Source organism: Camellia sinensis, chromosome 6 (genome assembly GCF_055761805.1).
Source record: "Camellia sinensis isolate YWXY chromosome 6, ASM5576180v1, whole genome shotgun sequence".
NCBI classification, from domain to species: domain Eukaryota; kingdom Viridiplantae; phylum Streptophyta; class Magnoliopsida; order Ericales; family Theaceae; genus Camellia; species Camellia sinensis.
The window spans coordinates 173,444,927-173,471,159 of record NC_138966.1 but is presented as its reverse complement, the minus strand read 5'-3'; the positions used below and the strand labels follow the sequence as shown (position 1 = coordinate 173,471,159).

At 36.1% G+C, this 26,233-nt stretch overlaps 4 protein-coding genes across 14 annotated transcripts in view; 2 read left to right on the top strand and 2 right to left on the bottom strand.

Annotated features, from left to right (window-relative positions):
• Window positions 1–12,791, top strand: part of MSH1 (MUTL protein homolog 1) — a 30,193-nt gene extending 17,402 nt beyond the window's left edge. For all 11 annotated transcript variants that reach the window (XM_082875352.1, XM_082875349.1, XM_082875348.1 and 8 more), the window contains 12 exons: window positions 35–140; window positions 231–306; window positions 628–686; window positions 1,537–1,604; window positions 2,017–2,190; window positions 3,683–3,889; window positions 8,567–8,823; window positions 8,929–9,072; window positions 9,543–9,600; window positions 10,480–10,779; window positions 11,350–12,081; window positions 12,323–12,791. In XM_082875352.1, the coding sequence (XP_082731478.1) occupies window positions 35–140; window positions 231–306; window positions 628–686; window positions 1,537–1,604; window positions 2,017–2,190; window positions 3,683–3,889; window positions 8,567–8,823; window positions 8,929–9,072; window positions 9,543–9,600; window positions 10,480–10,779; window positions 11,350–12,081; window positions 12,323–12,553 (2,412 nt within the window). In that variant the 3' untranslated portion in view covers window positions 12,554–12,791. The remainder of the gene's footprint in view (window positions 1–34; window positions 141–230; window positions 307–627; window positions 687–1,536; window positions 1,605–2,016; window positions 2,191–3,682; window positions 3,890–8,566; window positions 8,824–8,928; window positions 9,073–9,542; window positions 9,601–10,479; window positions 10,780–11,349; window positions 12,082–12,322) is intronic.
• Window positions 12,792–13,320: 529 nt separating this feature from the next.
• On the bottom strand, window positions 13,321–16,051 carry LOC114257785 (uncharacterized). Its single transcript, XM_028197585.2, has 2 exons — window positions 15,296–16,051; window positions 13,321–13,901 (listed from the first exon to the last, which is right to left on the bottom strand). The coding sequence occupies exons 1-2, from the start codon at window positions 15,703–15,705 to the stop codon at window positions 13,748–13,750; spliced, it is 564 nt and encodes a 187-aa protein (XP_028053386.2). The 5' UTR covers window positions 15,706–16,051; the 3' UTR covers window positions 13,321–13,747.
• A 401-nt stretch (window positions 16,052–16,452) lies between these two features.
• On the bottom strand, window positions 16,453–23,015 carry GATB (GLU-ADT subunit B). The gene is made up of 10 exons (XM_028197584.2): window positions 22,834–23,015; window positions 22,040–22,711; window positions 21,009–21,218; window positions 19,936–20,076; window positions 19,626–19,829; window positions 19,179–19,376; window positions 18,793–18,861; window positions 17,170–17,286; window positions 16,969–17,060; window positions 16,453–16,874 (listed from the first exon to the last, which is right to left on the bottom strand). The coding sequence occupies exons 2-9, from the start codon at window positions 22,658–22,660 to the stop codon at window positions 16,980–16,982; spliced, it is 1,641 nt and encodes a 546-aa protein (XP_028053385.2). The 5' UTR covers window positions 22,661–22,711; window positions 22,834–23,015; the 3' UTR covers window positions 16,453–16,874; window positions 16,969–16,979.
• Window positions 23,016–24,374: 1,359 nt separating this feature from the next.
• On the top strand, window positions 24,375–25,935 carry LOC114257782 (F-box protein SKIP23-like). The gene has a single exon (XM_028197580.2). The coding sequence runs from the start codon at window positions 24,505–24,507 to the stop codon at window positions 25,747–25,749; it is 1,245 nt and encodes a 414-aa protein (XP_028053381.2). The 5' UTR covers window positions 24,375–24,504; the 3' UTR covers window positions 25,750–25,935.
• Window positions 25,936–26,233: the final 298 nt, after the last annotated feature.

The window sequence follows — 26,233 nt, the reverse complement described above, 5'->3', positions numbered from 1 at the left end:
TGTTATATGTTATTTATTTGTTTCATAATTTTAGGTAAAGGAGCTCTATGGTCTTGAGGATGAAGTCACATTTAGGAATGTAACTGTTGCTTCAGAAAACAGGCCCCGTCCCTTGCACTTAGGAACGGCAACACAAATCGGTTAGCTTGATCCTATTTACATTTCTTGTTTTGCACTGTCTGAGTCATCTCATACTGAGCGACATTATTATGCGTGTTGCTTAATTTCAGGTGCTATACCAACTGAAGGAATACCCTGTTTGTTAAAGATGTTGCTTCCATCTAATTGTACTGGTCTTCCTGTACTGTAAGTGAGAATTTGTTATGTTTTCTTTTTCTTTTCCTTTCTTTGAATAACTAAAGGAATGTTATCAGTTACCATTGCTATTTTTTTGTTTTGTTTATTATTATTGATTAATGTTATGTTCACCAATTGAAATCCTAATTTTGAATTGACACAACTGGGATCCCAACCAAACATCCTAATAAATTAACATAAAAGGACTCAACTCACGTTATTGACTCGGGAAGCAAAAAGAACACGATGATGCTTTCCTAAAAACATGGGCACTGTTTTGGAGGAGGTGGTGATCTTGACTTTCTTAATTTTGTTGACTCTGGTTCTCAGGTATATTCGGGATCTTCTTTTGAATCCTCCTGCTTATGCAATTGCATCTACTATCCAAGGCGAGTGGTAATATACACCTTATCACGTCTTTCATAGGTTGATCTGTCATTTGAAGTCATTTTTCTTCTCTTAGTACTGTACTTGAGACCGACATAGGTGTGTAGGTAAAGTTGAAAAGTAAGGCATAACCCATGCAAAGTACCAGTACCCGGTATGGGTACGACATGTTTGTTGAAGTACCCATGCTTCATAGTAGATGATTTACTTTGCCAGACTTGTCTAAAGTTGAATTCACTCCTAGGCCTTAAAAAGAATCATTTTCTTGCATGTTTAATAACCTTTATAAGGCCTATTCAAGAGCTTTCAAAAGCTTTTCACTATCGAAAAGTGGGGATGTCTATCTAAACACAAGAAGCCGGAGCCACCCAATCCATCTCCACCAACAGAAACAATTTATGTGATAAATCCATAGCTACAAGTAAATTTGAAGAAAACATCGATTAGCCTAGGAGCATTCGCATGGGGCCTATATTGGACCTTGTGTAATTATGTTTTAGTTTAATTTAAGTCTTATGTTTATTTTGTGTGTAATTTGGTCTAATTCAAGTATGATTTTTAAATAATAGTTCAATAATTTTTAAATAATATAGACATAGAGGTTCATGGGTTGTATGTTTAGCTATGTTACATTCTTAGGTCTTTATGTGTAGTCTATATTGATTCTATAGCAGTCTTGGTAATCAAAGTGCATGTCTTCTGTTTTTGAGTCGTTCTGGTAGAATTAAGAGAAAGCCAATGATTAATAAACATCTCATGATCTTTCTATTCATAGTAGTTACATTTTGAAATATGTTTTCATATTTGCATTTATACTTAATAATTTGTACTATGTTGCTTTTTTTTTGGCAGCAATATGCAGACTTATGAGCAATGTAAAATGCTCAATTCCTGAGTTTACTTGTGTTTCTTCAGCAAAGGTTGTATTCCAATTTTCTCGTTGATGGCTCCAGTAAAGTAACACTAGCATGCTAATTTAGGAACTGATTTTGTTCCATCATGTATGGCCTTATAGTAATATATAGATATACACATGTAATATATAGATACAGAGATATTTTATGGCCTTACAGTAATGAAAATCAAACATGAATGCAGTAGAAGATTTAAACCAGAATCACCAACATTATTAAAAATGAAAACCTTGATATATCTCATGAATGGACTAGTAGTTATAGGGCTAAATTTCATATTTCTTTAATATGTCATTCATTTCATTAGGGTAAAATTGTATTTTTTAACTAACAAGGGATTTTTATTTGCAGAATGGAAGTTTTATGCATAGTTTCATACTGTTTACTGTTGAAACCCTGATTCCTTGTTTTTCTGCAGCTTGTAAAGCTACTTGAGTTGAGGGAGGCTAATCATATCGAGTTTTGCAAAATCAAAAGTGTGCTTGATGAAATATTGCAGATGCATAGGAACTCTGAGCTCAGGGAAATTCTGAAATTATTAATGGACCCTACTTGGGTGGCAACTGGGTTGAAAATTGACTTTGAGAAATTAGTAAGTATTATGTAGCCTTTATAAGGCTCTGTTTGTTTGAACCAAAAATATTCTTTCCAAAAATATTTTCCTAATTTTTTTGTGTTTGGTTGCACGTAACTCATGGAAAACATTTTACATGTAAAATATTTTCCACCAAATGAAGAAAAATGACTTACAAATTTAATTTATGTTAGTCATTTTATGAGTCCACCGTTACTTCACATTCATGTTGGTATGGTTGTTCTGTGTGTGTAGGTCGTACGAGTTGAATTAGTATAAAAAAAATATTTTACATGCCAAACACCGAAAAATGATAGAAGTAACAGATTTTCTCACAAAAAGTTTTACGTAAAAAATATATTTTTAAGAAGTAAAATATTTTACGACGAAACAAACGGAGCCTAAATCTTTTTCATTCTTGGTCTAAATATCATCTGTGCTAATTTTGGCCACCGTTGACAACTGTTTCAATAATTAGAAAATGGGCCACAAGAAAAATTGCAAAAGCAACTTTTGTATATGACACAACGCTCTTTTTCCATTTAAACAAGTTCTAGAGTCTTGTTAATGGTTTACAACATTAATTTTTTAAGTAAACTCTAGTGTAAACTCATATCTTAACTATTCTGAAATGCTTTCAACATGGAGTTTATTTTTTACGTTAAATATGTGTGTGACATGAGTCTCCGATTGGCAACTGTGACTATTGGGCTAGCTTTCATCTTTCTAGTTTCTTGTCTTTCAGCAAACCAGGATGAGTTGAAGCAACTCTCTTCTTACATGAAAATAATTTCCAATCTATTTTCATTTGTAGAGCTTAGGGATAGGTCCAAGATGGGGTAATTGTTGGAAAAGGATTTGTGATCAACTTGGTTTCTTTGAATAAGATGTTTTTTACTTGACTTTATAGTGAAATGGTTGCAAATTCTAATTGCATAAAGTTACAAATGTTACTCAAAATTTTAGACTTTCAAATGTCAAAGTAATGAATGATAATAAGGCACCTTGAAATACAATTTAGCCATCTCATGTTCCCTCTGGTCTTGAGAGAATTTCTCAAGTATGTTGTTATTTTTCTCATTCAAAAAATTTGTTTGGTTCGTTCGTCAATATCTCAAAATTTGAAATCATCTTTTAGGTGGTGTCATGGAATATTCAAAAATCTGCTAAGGTTCATCCTGGCATCAAAAATTAATGTTTGGGCATATTTGTTCTTGCTTCTATGTAGATCTTGACCTTGTCGTTCATATCCTTCAGTGCTCTTGATTCTATTTTATTTTAATGTTTCTGCTGATTTGAGTTATTGTAAGATTAAAAAAGTTTATGGGCTATGGAACTTGGTACGTAACATCCCATTCAGGGTTGTGACTATAAAATGTAGGAACTCTCATTTAATTTTTACTTCTGTCAAAATCTTAATTTAGAATGATTTAAAGTAGCTACTACTAACATCTCTTTGTAAATCTTTCTTGTCAGATTTAATCTCCATTTCTTGCTTTGTTCCTTGTAGGTGAGTGAATGTGAATGGGTTTCATGTAGAATTGGTGAAATGATTTCTTTAGATGGTGAAAGTGATCAAAAGACAAGTTCCTACCCTATCATCCCAAGTGACTTTTTTGAGGACATGGAGTCATCGTTTAAAGGTCGTGTCAAAAGGATCCATCTGGAGGAAGCATTTGCAGAAGTGGAAAAGGCAGCTGAAGCGTTATCATTAGCTGTAAGTCTCCAGGACTTCGGCTTGCTTATCATACATATATGATGTTGCTGTACTATAATGATTATATGTTGGTAACTTTTTATGCAAATAACTGTATAAAAGGTGGTTTTGTATTTTCTCTTTATTATTTTCTTCTCTTTTCTCTTCTCTATCTTTTCTTCTGTTTCTCTATCAGTTCATGTATTCTGGTTTTGATCTTAAAAATTATTGCCCCCAAGTTATTGTTGTTGTTAGACACTACTTGTCCAAAAGCTTAAGCAATTATGAAATGCATATCAAGGTCTCACACTATCCCTCACGAGCAAACTCTTCTTTCATACGTAGATATAAATAGACATATTAGGGTGCACTGACAAACATGCAGACAGAACATATTGCATAGAGTCAAATAATATAAAGGGAAACAGATGTACATGGAAAGACTTGCATTCAAGAAACTTACCATGCTAGACCAAAATTACCCTCTCAACTTAGCTTAAGCTATTATGGCTTTTGTAGATTTTGTGGAGGATTTGATTAGTCAGCTTTGTTTGGGCCCTTTGTGGGTTTTCTATTCTTTGAATTCTTTGCATCGTCTTGCTTTTCTAATTAAGTTTGATTATTTATCCCAAAAAAAAAAGGGCTCAACTATGTATAACATTGTCTTATATTTGAAATAAACAATAAATAAATAAATGTGAAGGGAACCTATTCTTGGTAAATGCACCTTTCATGTCCTCTATGAAGTACATTTGCAATATACTACAAATCTTCATGCATCCTCAAGCTGATGCTTGTAAAAATAACTGATGTATTATTATTGATTGATGCTTTGATGTATTACAAGATTGATTAATTACAATTCCTATACAATCTATATATAGAAGAAAATGTGGTAGTAGGTGTAGTGGAGGTGATAGTGGGTTAGGTGAAGTGGAGTGTGTGGTGAAGTGGAGGTAGGTGAAGTGGAGTGTGTAGTGGAGTAGGTGAAGGTAAAGATGTAGTGGAGGTGATAGTGGGTTAGGTGAAGTGGAGTGTGTGGTGAAGTGGAGGTAGGTGAAGTGGAGTGTGTAGTGGAGTAGGTGAAGGTAAAGATGGGAAATTCTAACAGCCCCCCGCAAACTCAAGGAGGAGAGAAACTAACCAACTTGAGTTTGGAGAGAGTAACAAAACAAGAAAATACATAAAAATAAAAAAGGATAGGAGACACTGTATGGTCGTGTCAGACCGTTGGTGAAGACACTGTATGGGGTGTCATAACGTTGTAGAGGACACTGTATGGTGGTGTCAGACCGATGTAGAAGACAGTTTATGGGGTCATGTCGGACCGTTGTAGAAGACAGTTTATGGGGTCATGTCGGACCGTTTGTAGAAGACAGTTTATGGGGTCATGTCGGACCGTTGTAGAAACTAACCGGAATCTATGTCGGGACAGTTTACAGAGTCTTGTCGGACCCATAAAGGAGCTAACCGGAATCAATGTCGGGACAGTTTACAGAGTCTTGTCGGACCCATAAAGGAGCTAACCGGAATCAATGTCGGGACAGTTTACAGAGTCTTGTCGGACCCATAAAAAATCGCATCCTCAAAAGGTGCGCTCAATTTTTCAAAAGGCGTGCCATCAAAAGGCGTGCCCAATCCATAAAAAGGCGTGCCATCAAAAGGCGTGCCCAATTCATCAAAAGGTGTGCCGGACATGATGGCGAGACACGTGGGCGCCTTGGCTTGCGTGCCCGTTTGTCGGCTGGTGGCAAGAGGCGCGCGATGCGCGTGGCTGCCTTGGCTATTTAACCAAGGTTGATGCTGAGGCTGAGGCAGAGAAAAGCTGCGAAAAACCTCTGAAAAAAAAAACTCTTCTTCATTTTGCTGAGAGAGATAGTCTGTAACACTCTGTTGTCTGAGAGAGATTTCTGAGAGAGATATTCTGTAATACTCTGTAACACTCTGTTGCCCAGAAAAATGGCTTCGTCTTCCCGCGGGCTGCTCACCCTCTTTCCCGACCTCAACGAGTCAACGAGAGAGAGAACTGGTGCGGTGGCACTGGAAACTCAACCAAGCGCCCCGGAGTTTGCTCCGTTGAACTTTCCGATGCGGTCGGTGGAGCAAAGAATGGCAGTGCAGTCAGATGTGGAGGCCAATCAATACACCTTGAAGTCATGTGTGGAAACCATGACGGCGGTCACAAATTTGTCGAACCGGCTGCAGAGTAGGACAAATGAGGTTCAGCATTTAAATGCCCAGCTGGCTCTGCTCCAACGCATGTATAAGGATGCGCGAGCAGAGATAAGCGTGCTAAGGGCAGAAAACAAGGAGCTGAAGCGGAAGGCCACCGTGATGTTCCGATTTGGAGGGCCTCCATATGCGCCAGTGGAGGAGTATGGGGGAGTGAACGGGCTCGGCGGCGTGGAAAACACGGAGGCAGCACCGTCAAGGGCGGCTCAGGACGGAGGCAAGAAGAAGAGACCTGCAGTAGAGTAGAGAAGAAAAATCCCACTGTGGGTGTGTTGTTTTGTTTGTGTTGGTGTTTTTTTTTTTTTTTTTATTTATTTATTTTTTTTTTTGATGTAAAATGGTGAACGGGGTGAGCCCCGACATGAATAAAAGGAGTTTGGTGTACAGGTCATCTTCGTCTGTTTGTTTTTTTTTTTTTTTTTTTGTGTTTTTTTTTTTTGTTTGGAACGCAGAACCATGTGCGCCGGATGGGTGATAGGAAAAACATTTTGAGAGGTGGAATATAAAACAAATAAAAAAATAAAAAGAAGAGAAAGGGAAAGAAAATGATGCTCACGAATAATGGTAGATATAGAGATTATTCTTTTTTTTCTTTTTTTTTTTTTTTTTTTTTTTTTTTGGTTTAAAAAAATATATAGATATTAAAATAAAAGTAAAGTGTAACGTGGGTGTGAGTGTAAAGTGAGAGAGAGAGAGAGGAGAGACAAGTGCAAATCAATGGTGTTTCGGTTGCATGTCAAAAAGAGGAAGTAAAATAATAAAAAAAAAGAAAAAGAAAGTTAAGTGGGTTTTCAAAAGATAGAGTAAAATAATAAAACAAAAAGAAAAAGAAAGTTAAGTGGGCTCTCTCTCTAAACAGTGTGTGTGTGAATGGTGTGTTGGGAAATTGTTCACCACGTGAGGTGTATGGAAATTGTTCAGCAACCGAGAGGGAACTTAATTTTCTCTAGAAAGCCTGGAATGCATACGAAAGTTGGTGGTGGAGGTTTAGTTGCGGATGTGGATCTGTAGATGGCTGAGAGACTGATGAGAGTTGAAATTGTACAGAAAAGGCTTAGATCCAAAGTAGTCTACGTCGTAGCAAGGTAGACCTTCCACCAATGAAGGAGGTTGTTGATGACCTGCACCAGAACAACTCCATCGGCGGGAGAGATGTATTGCTGCTCCTGATGATGCTGAAACAAGTATTTGTCCAACCCATCAGAATTCAATCACTTGTACAGCATGGTCCAAGCAGAGATTGAAGCAAAGACAGCAAAAGCTTCATCGAGCTGCACCAATGGTCTTCTTTGGTTAACAAGGGCCATGGACTTTCTTGTGGAATTGTTCCGCAACTTACTGGAGCATCAGGACTGGACTATGTCACAAGCTTGCAGTGATTCTTACGGAAAGACACTGACGAAATGGCATGGCTGGCTAGCCAGCTCAAGTTTTACGGTTGCCATGAAACTCGCTCCTGATAGGAAGAAATTCTTGGATGTCATAGGGGCACTGATGAGAGCCGAGAGGTAAGAGAGAGGTAAGAGAGAGGAAGATGAAGTTATAGTCTGGTATGTGTAGAGGTCCGGCGGACGGCCAAGGCGAGGCTGCCGCCCGCCGGTGAAGCTGAATGAATAGGTTCTTAACCTTGCTCTGATACCATGTAAAAATAACTGATGTATTATTATTGATTGATGCTTTGATGTATTACAAGATTGATTAATTACAATTCCTATACAATCTATATATAGAAGAAAATGTGGTAGTAGGTGTAGTGGAGGTGATAGTGGGTTAGGTGAAGTGGAGTGTGTGGTGAAGTGGAGGTAGGTGAAGTGGAGTGTGTAGTGGAGTAGGTGAAGGTAAAGATGTAGTGGAGGTGATAGTGGGTTAGGTGAAGTGGAGTGTGTGGTGAAGTGGAGGTAGGTGAAGTGGAGTGTGTAGTGGAGTAGGTGAAGGTAAAGATGGGAAATTCTAACAATGCTTGTTCACTTCCTCCCTATCATGACCACTAATATTCTCTTAAGTTCGTACTCAATTAATGTTTGAGTCTTGATCTTTGGAGAATTACTAACACAGTTTGATGATGCTAGCAAGGAGGGTCTATTACTAGCACTTTTATTATTTCAAAAAGCTGATGATAAGAACAATTGGTCAGAGTCCTTGCACCTCATTAAGTGGTCAAGGGTTTGAGTCTTACTGCAGGCAAGATTTCTCCCCCATATGGGGGTCTCTCCCTTCCACTTTGGGAACTCGTTTCCCATGTACCAACACAAAACTGATGATAAGGCCAGAGGATGTTGGAATCTTGTGAGAAAACAAACATAAAAAAATTCCTTGTTAAGGATAATTGTATAGATATGATATGTTTGTAATCTTATTTTGCTTTTGCACTATCCATTTTAACAACTTTGTGATCTGATCTGATCTCATATCATGTACCTTAAAATAATCTATACATAAAAATCTATTGTTTTGACATTATTTTAGGTTACTGAAGATTTCCTCCCTATTATTTCAAGAATAAAAGCTTCCACAGCTCCATTTGGAGGATCAAAGGGAGAAATATTATATGCTCGAGAGCATGAAGCTGTTTGGTTCAAGGGAAAACGGTTCACTCCATCTGTATGGGCTGGTACTCCAGGAGAAGAACAAATTAAACAGCTTAGACATGCTGTAGATTCAAAGGGTCGAAAGGTTGGAGAGGAATGGTTTACCACTTTGAAGGTAGAGGATGCACTAACCAGGTGTGTTTTCTGTACTTAGTTATGGAAGTGTTTCTCATTGGTCCGTCACAATTATTTACTTCCTTTTGTTCTCAGAACAATTGAATATTCTGGTTTCCGTTTCAGGTATCATGAAGCAGGTGCCAAGGCTAAAGCAAGGGTCTTAGAATTGTTGAGGGCACTTTCTGCCGAGTTACAAGCTAAAATTAATATCCTTGTCTTCGCATCCATGTTGCTTGTCATTGCAAAGGCATTATTTGCTCATGTGAGGTGGGATGGTCAAATTTTTTGAGTTTCATTTTATGTGGTTTCTTCTTTAAATTTCTGTTTTGGAATTGAAACATTGTTTATTATTCAAAATGATTTTATTACCTTGTCTGTAATGTTTCCATAGTTTTTTTTACCATGCGTGGAACGTTATGTAAAAAGAAGAAGTATCCTTTCTTTTTGACTTCTTCACCACCACCACTACTACTTGGGCCCTTTGACCTGGGACATCCACAACTAAATGTGGAAACTTCTGCATAGAACTGAATTTGTTAATCACAATGATTATTACAAACCATTGAAACTATATGGAGGCATTTAGTCTGCAGTGTCCTTTCTTTTAGACTTCTTCACCACCACCACTACTACTTTGAGTTATCCATGTTGCAAAATTTACTGGACATGTGTTATCACATTTGAATATTTACTGCTTCCTTCTTGATTGTAATCTTGACTTTATATATATTTTACAGTGAAGGGAGAAGAAGAAAATGGGTTTTTCCTACTCTTGCACCATTCCATCGGTTGAAGGTAGTATTCATCTACCCAAATTATCGGTTATTATCACATGATTCATCCTGTGCTGAAAATTATCTATTTGAAATGGTACATTAGCCGTGCCTTAAATTAATCCCCCATTAGTTATGGTAGCTTTATGGATCCAATTGATCCATACATTCTAAATAATTTTTGTGACTAGCTTTTACCGCTGCATGAAGCGGTGGCCCGTTAATTGAGCAACTGATGGAAAACATAAAAACTGAGAACCTTATTTGGGTAATTGATGGTTGAAATAAAACTGGGAACAAAGCTATATTGTTGTCTCTATCCATTGTTTTGACTTGTCTTCTTTAGATGCTAAGACTTTATAGGATTTAAGCTCCATACTTCAAGAGCCAGCTTAGGCCATGAGATGTCAACTTGGATGAGTTTGGCTTTGCTGAAAAATTATGAGTAGAAACAATTTAATGTGGCTTTTCTGCATCTACTACACAATACACCTGGGCATATTGCTTGTATTAGTTGATTCATTTTGTTACAATTTTAACATTTCATATCTAATTTGCCAAAAAACTATGATTCACAATTCTTCACTAAATCTTGATTTATATACTGGTTGAAGCTACTATTACTTTCGGCATTCTTCTATGCAATTGATTTTTTCAATGTAATCTTGTTGATATGGAAATCTTAACTTGTGGATGCATTTACTCAGTAGATAGTTGACACATTTGCAAATTGTGCATTCTTTTTGGTTTTAGCTATTAAGAGATGTGATGCTTAATAGTTATAGATGTCATAATGTCTGCATGGTTCTTCTGTAGGAGCCTGGGTCATCTTTGGATCATTAACAATCATTCCATCTATGATACATGTATGGAGTCTCATATATTAACATCTTTGATGCAGGATATAGAATCTCCAGATGTAGCTGATGGGATGAAGATAACTGGTTTATCACCATATTGGTTGGATGTGGTGCAAGGCAGTGCAGTGCAAAATACAGTTGATATGCAATCATTGTTTCTGCTGACAGGGCCAAACGGTGGTGGCAAATCAAGCTTGCTTCGATCAATTTGTGCAGCTGCATTACTTGGAATATGTGGATTAATGGTGCCTGCAGAATCGGCTTTGATTCCTTATTTTGACTCCATTATGCTGCACATGAAATCTTATGATAGCCCCGCTGATGGGAAAAGTTCATTTCAGGTGCATTATGTGTCCTATATTGCAGATTTAATTGTTAATTTTTTTACTTATTCCTTTACTTTTTGGGGGAAATGTCCGACTTGCACTGGGAGATGGGAAAAATGATGTTTTCCATGGTACAGTGTCAACAATGATAATTGGTTGTTGTTGGGCTGCTTTATACTGATATCATTCCTATTCTGGTGATTGCTTATTTGGATCCAAATGTTATAATCAAAATCATCACTACTTCGAAAAATCACTGAATTGGGTTGGTGCTTCATTATGAATATGGCAATGATTAGGGCCTCTAGGATACTGTTCAAATGTAATGGTGGTTTGATAAACTCTTAAGAGTTTCTTCAAACAGAGCCTAGAGCTTGGTTTTGCGATTAATGTGGTAGCATTGTGAAGGGTTCAAGAAGTTGGGGTTGAGGTTGATTAATATCATTCAGATTTTTGGTCTTTGGTTGTCAAACTGATTCTACTTCTGTCTCTCATTTCTACCAATGTCATTTGTACTATATTCGATATTTGCACATCCATGCAACACGACGGAAAATAGTAACTAACTGCATATTTATGTCTCAGATTGAAATGTCAGAGATTCGTTCTATAATAACTGGAGCCACTTCAAGGAGTCTCGTTCTCATAGATGAAATATGCAGAGGAACAGAAACAGCGAAGGGGACATGTATTGCTGGTAGCATTGCAGAAACTCTTGAAGGAATTGGTTGTCTTGGTATTATATCTACCCATTTGCATGGAATTTTTAATTTACCATTAACTACAAAGAACACTGCGTATAAAGCAATGGCAACAGAATATGTTGATGGGTTAACAAAACCAACATGGAAGCTGATAGATGGGATCTGCAAAGAAAGCCTTGCATTTGAAACAGCTCAAAGGGAAGGAATTCCTGAAACAATTATCCGAAGAGCGGAAGAGCTATATTTTTCGGTTTACGCAAAAGATGTGCTTTTGGAAAGGAACGACACAAAACTAGAACAGTTTACTTCGGATATAAATGTCAATGGGTACAATGAAGGCTATGATCAAGTTAGCAGTATCGGTAAAAGAGCAATCTACCACAAGGTTGAGTCAACTAACCGAATGGAGATTTTGCGGAAGGAAGTCGAGAGTGCAGTCACTGTTATTTGTCAGAAAAAGTTAATTGAGCTCTACAAGAAGAAAAATACACCAGATCTTGCGGAAGTAAATTGTGTTGCTATTGCTGCTAGGGAACAGCCTCCTCCATCGACAATAGGTGCTTCAAGTGTTTATATCATGCTTAGACCTGACAAAAAGTTATATGTTGGAGAGGTACTCATCTTTGAATATTATTGATTTCTTTATGGCTATGTTCGGATCTGGGATTTATCCAGGAAAACAAAAATGCAAGGGAAATAAAATTACACAAATCCAAGATCCGAACATTATTGTTAAGTTGCGAATCTAGCAAGTAAATAATATAGATCTTCTTGCAAGTATTTGCTGATGTTATTGCTGGTATTTTAATATTTTTCGTCTGATGTGCTTAACTTGGTTGCTATACTTCTACCAGACCGATGATCTTGAGGGCCGAATTCGTGCTCATCGTTCGAAGGAGGGAATGCACAATGCTTCATTCCTTTATTTCTTGGTATCTGGCAAGAGCATGGCATGCCAACTGGAAACTCTTCTCATCAACCAGCTTCCTAATCAAGGTTTCCAACTCTCCAATTTGGCAGATGGTAAGCATCGAAATTTTGGCACTTCTAATCTCTCTTTAGAAAGTGTTCCCTTGCATAGATGAATCCACATTTCTTGATAACCATTATGTACATGGTACAAAGCTACAGTGTGAAATATCTCACCAATGTAGTATTTAGATTATGAATTGACATTGTAAATTAGGGAATATAACATGAGGAGGTCTGACATTGAACTTGCAGTGGCTGCAGCAATTTTTGGTCTTCATCGTAGTTGCTACACTGCAATATTCCTTTCTAAATCACCCAATCGAAAAAAGAGGGTGTTTTGTTGTTGATTAATGGCATCTTTAAGCTTTTTGTTGCTATTTATATAAGTTAGTTATTAATTGATATGTGGTCTAGTTAAAAAAAAAAATTGAGTGGGAGACAAGGTCAGCTCCATGCATCAACTTTTGAGCTGCCTCGTTGGTCAGAACCACAATGTGCGCATGTCAAGATTGTACTTACATGTCAAGGTGGTGTACTTGCAGTAGGAGTGTTGACCAACTGAAATAGTCCTAGTTAGTTCCCTAGAACTCATTTTATATCATGTTCTATTTCTGTCTATATAGTTTTTTTTTTTTTTTTCCATTCCCTTTTGTTTCAATCCCCAAACAAAAAGGAAAAAAGGGGAGGCTCCCACTAAGTGCGACTTGGCTAACAATAAAGGCTTGTCGTTAGTATCTTGGTAGGGTAGGTTTGAGTCACCAAAACCGACCTCTCCATAAATGGGAGAGAAGCCACGTACATGGTGCCCTCCCAAACTCCCCAAACAAAAGGAAAATGAATAGAAATTTTTTGTTTTAGTTCATGGAGTTAATGAGGTCAGTTTATGCTTGGTATAATTCATCCCACATTATTCCCTTTGTCCAAATATTTACAATCCTCATGTACCAAACATGTAAGAGCATTTTTTCATTTTTTTTCCCTCTAAAGAAGTATCAGTTTAAAAAAGTTTGTAGTAAAGACAACAGCAAGTCAAATTGATCTAGTTCTTCTGTCACAACAAAAATTGAATCATGAACCCGAAATCTGAATGTAGTAAGCAGACGATGGCAAAAGAGGTAACTCCGATGAGGTGCAGGTGATTCTCTGATAGAACACATGATTGAGTGGTCACCGGAGAAAAAACTGAAAGTGCACTGACCTCTCACAGATTGGTAGGGCCCATGTGTCAGAGGTCTGTACATTTTCGGTGTACTTTTTTCCTGTGCAAACAGACTTCTTTTTCTGATTGAATTGATATGCATGCTTTGTTATGCCAAGAGCCAAAAGTTTTTCTGGGTTTTTGTATTGAGGAGATAGCCTGCATTTTGGCCCTTCTTCTGAACTGCAACACAGGTGCACTTGCTGTGCTCAATCAAATACTCTGCTGTGTCTAGTCCTCTCAAAGCCCCATTCCTCCTATGCCTGTTCAAATATACATGTATATATATATATATATACATATACAAATAGAATTAGAATTAGAAAAATAATGCTAGATAATTAGGCCTCGTTTGGGAAGCAACCAGTTTAGCCAAAAAAGTCAAAAAGTTACTAAAAAAATCAAAAAACTAACAACTTATACCAAAAAGTCAAAGATTCTCTTTTCTCTCTACTTTTTGCACATCTTTTCGTAAAAAGTCAAAAAGTAATCTCAAATATACTAATTTTTTTTACATCACATTTTAGCTAAAAAGTCAAAAAGTTATTAAAAAAGCATGTTCCCAAACGAGACCTTAGTTTATATTTGGGTTCCGTTTGTATTTATGGATTTGAAGTACATAGATTTGGCATTAATCGATCAATGAAAAAGGGTAAATTTAAATTTGATAGTTTAGTTATAGATTTCAATTATGATGGATTTGAATTAACTGTATTATTTGTGCAGAAAATTAACTACAGAATTGGACACAACGTTTTCACATAGGTGTGGGACCCACTTCATGTGAGAGGGTAGTGTCTAGTTATGTGATCGGTTTATATGTTTTAAATTTTTTCTTGAAATAAATATATAAAAGTAATTATATTTGAAATCATACTAAGGATAAGTGTTTATTAAAAATAAAAAAATAAAAAAAACTATAAGAGTCCTACTTTATACATCTTTTTTAAATTGACTTACCTTCTTCTTTAGCTTTACTATCAGCCTATCATAACTATTTCTCCAATACTTTTATAAAATTTAACTTGGAATTTCTTAATTTGAAATTCATCCATCCAAACATACTCTTACATACATATTCATGGGAGAAAATATTTTATGAAAAGTTTTCATATATGAATATTTTTTTTTATAATTATGTTCAATAAACAGGAAAGAAAAGCAAAAGCAAAGGCAAAATAAAATTCATTTTCATTTGCAGCATGTATTCGATGTTGCAAGAAAATGTGGGTCCACTCTAATTGTTTTCTTGTAGGAAATATTTTTCGTCAAATCTCTTCTCACAAAAAATAAAAAAAATAAATAAAAAGTATACAATTATGCATCATTTGAAGGTTGAAATTGTATTGCACATAAATCTTCTTGTAAATTGGATGATTAAAGAAAAAGTAAAATATTTGTTTTTTTATTTTTCTTTCTTTTAATTCATTTTTCTCAAGAAATTTCTTCAGGTATATGAAACCTTTTCTTATTGCACTAGTAGTGAAATATGGATTGCCTAAACAAGTTTTATATTGTTTCACCCTAATGTTAGACATAGGCACTATTGATGGAATTTCAATATGAAATTTTTTTTTTTAAATTCCTCATATAACCCATCATTGTTTCAGTGGATCAAAAAATATGCATGAATAGAAATTTTTTTGCTAAAACTTACCCTAATATTACATTTGATAGGCTCCGCCTTTGCCCTAAAACAAGGAGATCAACTGAGTACACAATGCTCCAATGAAGAACTACCGCCGCCTTTTCTTTGCCGTCCATTGCCACCTTCTCCACAATCACATGGAGCTTTGGTTGTGAAATTTCACAAGCATGCTTCATTGCTTCAAGAAAATCCATTTCTCCACCACTACCTAAGGTGGTGGTTGAAGAGGCAGCGGCAGAGGTGGAAGGTGACGGACGTTTAAAAAATAAAAATGAATTTTTCCATGAATTAGGGTTTCCAACATGGAGAAGAATTATTGTATCGTGCTCAACCACTACATGAGAGAGTGCATATTGCAACGCAGCAGCCGATTCACGGGTAGGGTCCGCTACCACCATCACCTTACGTGCCGGTGCCATCTTGCTGTTGTTCCTACCATCAAGGTGCTGCTAGTGCAGCTGCCACCGCTGCCGCTGCCCCCGCTGCCGCTGCCCGTTAACACCACCCTTTTGTTGGTTATGGAGATGGAAGTAGAATTGGAAGGGTGGAAATGAATAGGAAAAGAGGCTTGTCTTTTTGTTGTGTGTTTATCAAAAAGGGTTGTGATTCACAAGTTTTGATTGTTGTGTTTTTGTGCTAAATTTGCGGCTACGTATAATTTTTGGGAGGACAATAAGATGACCAGGTCAATGCCATCCTAGATATGCTGTTTTTAGAGTACAACAATTCGGAATATATATTTATAAATAATAAAATAAGGAAAAGAGAAAATAATGCATCATATTGCTTAAAAAACATTTTATCCCAATTGCTTGGTATATTTTGCTTTGGTTTTTCGAGAAAAAGCAACATAAAACTTGTTTGGCTTACTGTTTCTGAAAATTGTCATTGAAAAAACAATTCTTAAAACAACTCACTTTTTAAGAAATACCGGGAAAATGTTTTCACACAAAACAATGATTGTGTTAAAAATTTTCATTGTTTTTTGTTTCCAAAAACCAAAAACAAAGAAAACAAAAATGATACCAGACAAAACTAGTCTCGTCCAATCTTTGTGCTTTGCCTTGAATCTCTGGTGTGGTTATTGTTTTGTCCAAACTGAACAATAATATTCATCAAATCAATACTAGCCACAAAAATAAATAAATAAATAAAAGCCAAAGTCATCCATAAAAACATGGAAATTCACATTATTGCTATCTCCAGAAGAAAAGAATTGTTCATTGTGAACAGCTAATTGTTGAATTTAGCCCCATATCATCAAGAAGAGGTCACAAGAAAATTACGATCCAGTCAACAGCTAACATCGGATTTGTAACAAATACGGTTTACACGAGGGAAAAATGTCAAGTTAATGAACACATACCAGTCAGCGGAGAGTTTATTCCCCGTGTATAGAAGAAGAAAAACTATAGGTTTTCCTGTTTGACAAATAAGTTTACAAGGGCAATCTCATATGGACCATCCAATTTGGACTTGTTCTAACTCAATTCATGAAGAAGGTAAGGTTGATGAACACCAAATCTTCAGAACCAAATCACTGATAGCAGTAGTTTGCAGTTGGTGAAGCAAAATATCTCTAGTCAGGCTGGAAGCCAAAAGGCAAAAACAAAATGTTACGGTGAAATGATGAAAAGAAGATTCAGAATTTAGAAAAACAGAAACAGTTAGAAGTGACCCACCTATAACATTATCAGCTCTTGGCATTCAATTTCTCCAAAAGGATCTTGTTCAGAAGCCCCGGGTTTGCCTTACCTTTCGATAGTTTCATTACCTGAGTAGTTTGTTATAATGTTAAGAATCATCAAGTTCAAATAGCCAAAAGAGTCTAAAGACTATCACCAGGGAACCAAATGCGTGTCAAACTTTGCACAGTTTCATACCTGGCCAGCAAAGTAACCTTGTAACTTAGTTTTTCCGCCACGATACTGTTCCAGCTGCTTTGGATTCTCTGCAATCACTTTATCCACCATTTTCTGAATTTCAACTGGGTCTACTATCTGAAATCATAAAACAAGAAGTGTCACCAAGCATCTAATCCTGATTACCTAGGGTTGTTTGTATGGATAAATGAGCCTGTCACGTACTGAATTTATATCTTATAAAATATAAAATAAAGAGCAACCTAGTGCACAAGGCTTTTGTTAAAGCGGCATCTGGGGACAACAAGATAATCCTTCATTTATAACTTTTTTACAAGTATCCTATGTCTGTAACTGTTAAATGAACTAGGTCACTAAGTGAACGAAATTGCTTGTGCATAACTCGGGTCTAATAGTTAAACGAGCTCATTTTGCCTCATGCACCAACCCTACAATCCAAACAAAACTTTAAGTTTCAAGCTTCATTACTTTTTAGCCCAAGAACTCAGGCTTGACTCCTCAGACTTGCAAAAAAACCCTGTAGCTGCAAGTGCTAAACAGCTCTAATGACATAACAATTCCACAGAAAGTTACTTAAACACACTTCAAAAAAAGTCAACAAATACCACAGGACCAGAAGTTATGATGAGAATCTTAAAGCTTCTTGAATATGTAGTCACACATATTCTGTGACATACTTGAACATTTATAAATCCAACAATGCAGCAATGAAGCAATTTTGATAGTTGAGGGGAAGGTGATGTTCAGTTATAGTTGAGGAGGGGTGCAGGGCTGGCCCTGGCCTAAGGCCAATAAGGCTTGTGCCTTAGGCCCCATAATTTTGGCCCAAAAAAAGGGCCCCCAAATTTAATAAATTGTTATAGGCCCAACCTTTTTTTTTTGTTTTGTTTTAGGATCAATTTAAAGGGCCCAAAATGTTTTATTGGGCCCATGTTTGGTTTAGTCCATATTTATGTGGTTTGGCCCATATTTATTAAAATGAAAATATATAAAAAAACAAAAAAAAAACAAATAAAGTGTTTGGGCCCAACCCAAACCATACATACAATATACAACATTGTTCACTTAATATATGAAAGTAAATTTTAATTTATAATTTTAATAATTATATGTGCAAGTATACTTAAATAAAAAATTTGTGAATACTTATCATTTTAATCATAAATTTTTTATTAAAAAAAATATATTAGAAGAGCCCCATTTTCATAGTCCGCCTTAGGCCCCACAAATCTCAGGGCCAGCCCTGGAGGGGTGAAGTGTAACTAACCCTAGGTTATTTACATTGACCCCACTGGGTAGATGAGTTGGCGAGGATCCACCTCAATAATCGAAGGAAAGGTATTTCGGGTGATTATTCAGTACTCCCGGAGTATGGACACGTGGTGCTCCATAATGTTTTGATTGGTGGAGAGACACAAGGGCCCACGATTTATGTTGGAGATGGGGGGACAACATGGGGCTAATTAATTGGTGATTGGTTTGGAATATGGACACGTGGTGCTCCGGGAGTATTGAATAATTTCCCAGGTATTTCAAATAAGATTAGACTGCTGGATCTAACATTCTAGGGCATTTTATGTCATGAATTTAAGCATTGATCTAGAAATTTCTAATAGAGCTTACCTGAACCAAATCCTTTTCTGTGATCAATCCCTTGACAGTTCCACCTTTGGCCATCAACTCAAACAGTATCTGCAAAATTTTATGTAGGAAAAGTTCACGAATAAATGAAATAAACAGAATACCAATTATATATGCTCAAAAAAAATATAATTCATGCAGAACTGTCTGAAAGTATTTCTCAAGAAAATTAATGCAACAGTTCACACTACCATTCCAGTCCCCACAAGGGCACTTGAGAACTAGTACTACCAACGAACATTACTATATGGTACCATTCCAGTCCCCACAAGGGCACTAGAGACTTTAAGCTAAAGAAAATTGTGTTTGGATGATGAAATAAAAAACAAACTATATGCAAAACATTACTACCGGGTACATATACAAACCTCTTTACCAATCTTTCCACTAATTGTACCACCTTTTATTGAGGCTATCAGCTCAGCCAGCTCTTGTGGGGTAAGTTTAATATCATTTACAGACAACTTTTCATTTTTCATATAGGCAGCAATATCCCCCATTATCCAATTGGCTGCAAGCTTTACATCAGCGCCCTTGGCAATAGTTGCATCAAAAAAATCTGCAACCTGAGACATTCATTCAATGAAAGGGCAAGAACCACCTTAGATCATCCAATTGTGAACTTGTGTTAAGCAATGCTACAAAGCTACAAAAGAAAAGGCTAGTCAGAAGCAGAGGCGATGCATAAATTGATAGTTAATTCAAGCCTTTTTTTAATCTTGAGCACTCAAATAAAAGCTAGAAACTCAGATACCAATAGTCACAATATAGAGTCAGTACCAACACAAGAAACAGGTATGCATACCACCACTTACATTTATGTCATTGGCAAGGAAAATAACATCTTGCATGCTTAGACCCATTTGCTCATACCTCCGACGCTTCATTTCTGGAAGCTCGGGTAAAGAATCACGAATTCCATCGATGTACTCATTACCAAGAAGAACTTCTGGAAGGTCAGGCTCAGGAAAATAACGATAATCAGCTAGTCCTTCCTTCTTTCTCATTGTAACTGTTTTCTAACAATATGAAAAGGTTAATGAAGCATATAAGTAGCCAAGGAGAAATGTAGTTAAGGCCTCATTACTTTGTAATACTAGCATAAAAGTAAGATCTAGCAGTAACCTGAGCACCCTCATCCCAAAGACGAGTCTCCTGTACAATCTGATTGCTCTCGCCTTCATTGTGGAGAAGCACCTGCCTCGAGATCTCAAAATCAATGGCCCTACTTATTGCTGAAAAAGAGTTCAAGTTCTTGACCTCAACCTGTTGATGCAAAGTGGGATGAAATAAAGAACTGCTAGAAACGGTAAACTCACACACAAATCAGACACACACACACACACACATGATAACAAGAAAGGAATCAAGGTTAATAGTAAGAGATTGAGCTCATCGGAAAGAACTAGAATGGCATAGTAAATTCAGCATAGTACTCAAGAGACGACTCAAAGACTCAGTAGAGATATTTAACCCATTTTGATAAAAACCATTTAGGTATCTCCCTACGATGATGCAAAATTTTCAATTGCATTATCTTATTCTAGTCTATCATTCTGGTAACAAGTACATGATTGCATTAGTAGTTGATCAATAATCAATATGGAAGACTGGAAGAGTAACATCAATGTTTGATTCCAAGACTTGAAACAAGCATGAACATAAAAGAGATTACAGTCTTTCTTTTGAAATTCCTTATCGGGAGCTTTCCTTCTTAGAGTTGCAGTAAAATTCTCTTAACTTCTACTAGCCACAAAGCTTATACTTGGTCTTTTCATAGACGTGCAAAGGTTCATTCTATTGTCTTTCAGTGGCTCAAAAAATTTGTATGACTATTTGAAGATGAGAGCATATTTTTCTTTGCATTGACATTTTACTGCTTCACCTCCACTCAAATATAATTTCAAATACTGTCTTATGGCCCTTACTTCTTTTTTTTATGATTTAATTTACAGTTTGAGTAGTATACCTAGTAGCCAGTGACTATTTAAAAACTGCTCTATTTAGTATTTCCATCAAACCATGCTCAACCCCATTTTGACAAACTGACAACAAGAACAGAAACTAAGAGTGACTTGCATAAAGTAAGAAAGTTGAGGGGCAATAATTTACTGTTGTTTAAGTTCCAACCTAAAAGAAAGGGTTGATATCATCTTAAAGTTCAATGGGAAAAAGTTGAGGAACTAGCACCCAGTTACCTTAGTACCAAACTCTAATTGCCCAATGGGTCGGACGGAGACATTGACATCACAACGAAGTGAACCTTCTTGCATATTGCCATTGCTCACTCCTAAAAACCGAACCAACCTCTGCAATTCTGCTGCATACTCTGCAGCTTCAATACCAGTTCTCATATCAGGTTCCGAAACAATCTCAAGCAAAGGTACCCCAGCCCTATTCAAATCAACCTGCACAGAGGAACCCACAGATTCAACAAACCCTACAAATTTCATTACAATTGTCTACCAAAACCAACTGACAGTTCCAGGAGAAGAGGTAAAACAAGTTACCAATAAATGAATACAAAAATAATAGTCATGGAAGTTCATATTGAAATCAAACCCATCAACTGCAAACCTAGTATTCTCTATCATCCCAAGAAACACACCCACTTCTAAAAAGGTGGTGTGCCCATGTTCAACACTTACTGTACACCGACACTTCTAACACTCACCAAACACATGTCCAAACATGTTATTATTATTTTTTTTAAAAAAAAAATTGGAGTTGGACGGGCACTTCGGGGATACACGAGTCCATCACTTAGTCACATATGAAACATATCATAAGTTTAAACAAAATAACTTAAGATCTAATGATAAAAGGAAAACAGCTTAGAATTATACCTATTAATCCATACTCCTTTACCTTTCAAATTTTGTGTTATGCTATATATTTTTATTAACCGTGAATGCAATATTCATATATATGATATAATATAAGAACCATATATTTTGCAAGTGTCCCCAATGTGTTGTGTCATCCATTCTTGAAAACTATCATGCTGGCAAGTCCATGTCAGCGTTTCTTAGCTAACATCAAATAAACCCATAAACCAAATTCCTGGTAATTGAACACACAATGAAATCATGAAGCATCCCAACACCATTAACTAATGACAAGAAGAAAACAATACATTAAAGACAAACTTATCCATGGTATATGTTCAGGATCAAGAAGAGAGCATTGAACAATTAAAATGACATGAAAGTAAAGGAGAGGTAATTACCTCGGAGTAACTCCCATTTCCAGTGTGAAGTAGCTTTCCGGCATCCTCTTCCATATGAACCCTAGTAATGCCAAACCTCCTATGCCCACCTCCATACTCAACTGGAAGATCCAAATCAATGAAACCCCCAGTTGCAATTGGGACATCAAACTGAGATATTTGGTAGCCTTTGGGAAGGTCCGGGTAAAAGTATTGTTTCCTATCAAACTTTGAATTCAAAGACAATTTACAATTAAGTGCAAGACCCAGTTTAACCGCGAACTCGATAACCTTCGAATTCAAAACTGGCAATGCTCCAGGCAAACCCATACAAATGGGGCAAACAGTGGTGTTTGGTTGAGACCCATAATTGTAAGCGCAACTACAAAAGGCCTTGGTGATAGTAGAGAGCTGTACATGAGTCTCTATACCAATGACTGCCTCAAAATCTTTTGAAATTTTATCCAGTCTTTTGGATTGTGTTGAAACTTTCAATTGGGGTTCTTGCTTTTCATGTGTTGCAATTTGGGTTTGTGTGCTTTTCATTGTGCAATAAAATAGAGCATGTTTTCTTGGAAAAAATCCAGATGGGTAAAGCAAAAAAGGGCGAGATTGAATCCCTCTAAAGAATGACAAAGCCATCTTACTGGGTATTCAGTCCAATTTGAAAATCAAGAAATGGAAAGGGAGTGCCTGTTGAGAATCAAAAGAGTACTTGCAAGCAATAAAAGTGAGAATATTTATGCAAGAAACTATCATCAGAAATAGAAAAGCATACAAAGAACTATCATATTGAGCTAAAATTGATGATGTACCCAGAATTTATCTTGTTTCCAGACCTCGAAAATTCAATGAGTATCATCCAAACTACAGAGAGAGAGAGAGAGGGGACTGAGGAGGGGATTACTGATTTTGTTGGATGGTTTTAGCAGCAAACACACGAGCGAGTGGAGAGATAAGAGGGGTGCGGCTAAATGCACCCACGATATCACTCTATACACCCACTTTGGATGTGGGTGCAACCAATTAGCATCGCATCAAATCTCCACCTAGACCAAAACAAAAATAAAAAATAAAAAAATTGTAAATTACACTAATAATAAGATTTGAAAAAAATGCATTACCATTTTATAAATTTTATATAATAATTTAATTTAAGGGCAAATTACATATACACCCCTCGAGGTTTGGCTAAATTACAGATGCCCCCCTGAGGTTTGAGAAATTACGAATTCCCCCCTGAATGCTATATTTGCATAAGAAATTAGGGGGTAATTTGTTATGAAATATAAACCTCAGGGGGCAAATTGTTATGAAAATACAAACCTCAGGGGGCGGGATGTAATTTCCGAAACCTCAGGGGGTATCTGTAATTTAGCCAAATCTCGAGGGGTGTATATGTAATTTGCCCTTTATTTAAATAAAACATAAAAAGTATCTACTATTATGACTTTCACCTCAAATTTTTTACACTTGCGGCGGCAAACAATATCTATACTATTATATAAAGTCTATATCTGAATTGATGTAAATTGACACATAATTTTTATTTTTTGAAAACAATTTCATGTAACAATTTGTAACCTCACGTAATAGTATAGATATTGCTCGGAAAAACTGGCAATGCTGCAGGCAAACCCATACAAATGGGGCAAACAGATCTTTTCTTGGAAAAAAATCTTTTGTTGGAAAAAAACCAGATTTTTTGCCCCATTTGGTATAGAGAAGATTTCAAAAGATTTTTTCCGAGATTTTGGGTAAATGTCTAAAATTTCTTGCCTTCCACAATTGTCCAAATCAAATTTCGATAAAAATTTGTAACTTGTTACAATTTTTAACAACAAACTCATTAGGACAGTAATTTTTTTTTTCATGAATGCTCTTTCACTTCTTAACTACTCATAAATAAAAAAAAAAATTAGATTAAAATTTTAAAAGTCCATTAAAAAAATAATTTTAGTAAAAAAAAAAAAACCAAAAAATTTATTATTGCAATAGTAAGAAAAAAATTCTAAAATTTATTAATTTGCATAACAATTTTTTCTTTAACAAAACCCTAAAGAAAAAATTAATCGATGGATAGTCTCGGTTCACCAAGGACATAATTAACTTCTCATTTTCCTCTCCTCCCCTTTATTGATTTTTTTTTTTTTGGGCAAGATTAAATATTCTGACAGTTGAAAAGAATAAAATAAAAAGTCTTAAAATTGAAATAATAATAATAATAAATATAAAAATGAGGGTAGAAGAGATCGCATAAAAGTGTACTAGTTTGTTGCATGTACAAGTTGTAGGGTAAAGTAACTACCTGATTCCTGAAGCTTCATGTTTCCTAATTGGAATTCAGTCTTAGTTTCCTATTCCATTATGAACTTGGATTCCCATACACACGCTTTCATAACCTTATATATATATATATATATATATGTTGGTAAGCCTTCAATTCAAGCCATCTTTGAAGCTTGTCAATTTCAATTTTGTTGTCAATGGCCAAGCATTCCAAGAAAACCAGAAGAGAAATTTCACGACCCAATTGGCCTAATCTTCACAGTGATATGTTGGATTTGATCCTAGATCGATTGTGTTTCATTGACATGCTTCGTTTCAGAGCTGTTTGTACTTCTTGGCGATCGATTGCCAAAACCCATATCTCATCTTCTTCATTACCACTCTACTCTTCAAACCTTCAACCTCCATATCTCCTGCTTCCTCAAGGCTATGTTGATGATGATGACCAAGATGGCCTTGATCACAGCCGTTGCTTCTTCAATCTTGCTGACAAAACGTTCATCGAGCTCAACAATATGCCGAAAGCTTTGAGCCAGAGTCGATGTGTTGGATCATCACAAGGGTGGTTGCTGTTTTTGGATGAAAACAATACACCCCGTATCTTCAATCCCTTCTTGGATGTTAGTGTTCGACCCTATTTTCATCACATGCTTTCTTTCATTACCAAAGCTGTTCTCTGGAAAGACCCAATTGTCAGTGACAATAACTATGGCATTGTGGCTATCTATGGCTTTAATTTCCAATCAAAGCTTGCTTATTCTAAGTGTGGAGATTCTAATTGGTTTGAACTCGCTGGTTCACATGAGACCTACTGTGATATCATATGCTGCAGAGATTATGTATATGCATTAGCCGATGTAGGTTCTGTTGAAGCTTGGGATTTTAATTGTTCTATCCCTAGAAAAATTATGGACATTGAAGCTTATTTTCCTGAAGAAAGGGTTGAATTTGAGAAGTCTCTGAATGATCTTTATTCTAGCCAATTTTACTTGGTGGAGTCACTAGGTGAGCTCTTGCTTGTTATAAGGTATATTGGTGAGTTTGTTGGGTATGACGGTGAAGTTGTTGGCGAGGCTGATTTTGATGATGGGTTGATTTATCCATACATGACAAAGTTTTTTCATGTTTACAAATTGGATTTCAAAAAGAAAAAATGGGAGAAAATGGGATCGTTGCGTGATCGGATGTTATTTTTAGGTGGAAATCAGTCTATATCACTGTCAACTCAAAACTTTTCTGAGTATGAGGAGAATTCAATATACTTCACAGATGACTCTTGGGATCGAATGGATGAGCATTACGAGTATGGGGGTCATGATATGGGAATCTTCAACTTGAAAGATGATTGTGTCAAACAGATTACTGGAATTGAAGATTTGCAGAAATTTCAACCACCACCTTTTTGGGTTGTCCCTACTAATTCGGTTCAATGGCAGCCTTAAGATACAATGATTCAACAGCCAAAAAAGTTTATCCCTCTTAATTTGTATTTAGTTTTTCTAACATTAAATTTCATTAATTGTAAGTATAGGGTATGTTTAAGGGATTACAGCTTAAACTTTTGTTATGAAAAATTGAAATAGGTTACCAGTTTTTGTTCACCTTGTAAAATTTAAAAAGAGTTTCTTGTTTACGTCAGGAAGAGAAAATTTGTTTCATGAATGCTCTGCTTGCCAATGCAACACAACAAAAATGGTTTGGTTTGATGAATGGGGATTTAGCCTATTGTTTTATCAAATCAGATTGGAAATTGGCCCTGTTTGGAGTAGTTTTCAGAAAACTACTCACATAAACATATTTTGGCTCCATTTGGGAAGAGCTAGATTGAGTTTTTTTTGGCTATTTTAGTCACAAAAGACAAAATAAACTATTTTAGCCACAAAAAACAAAACATCACATCCAACCCATAATCATTACACTCTTCTC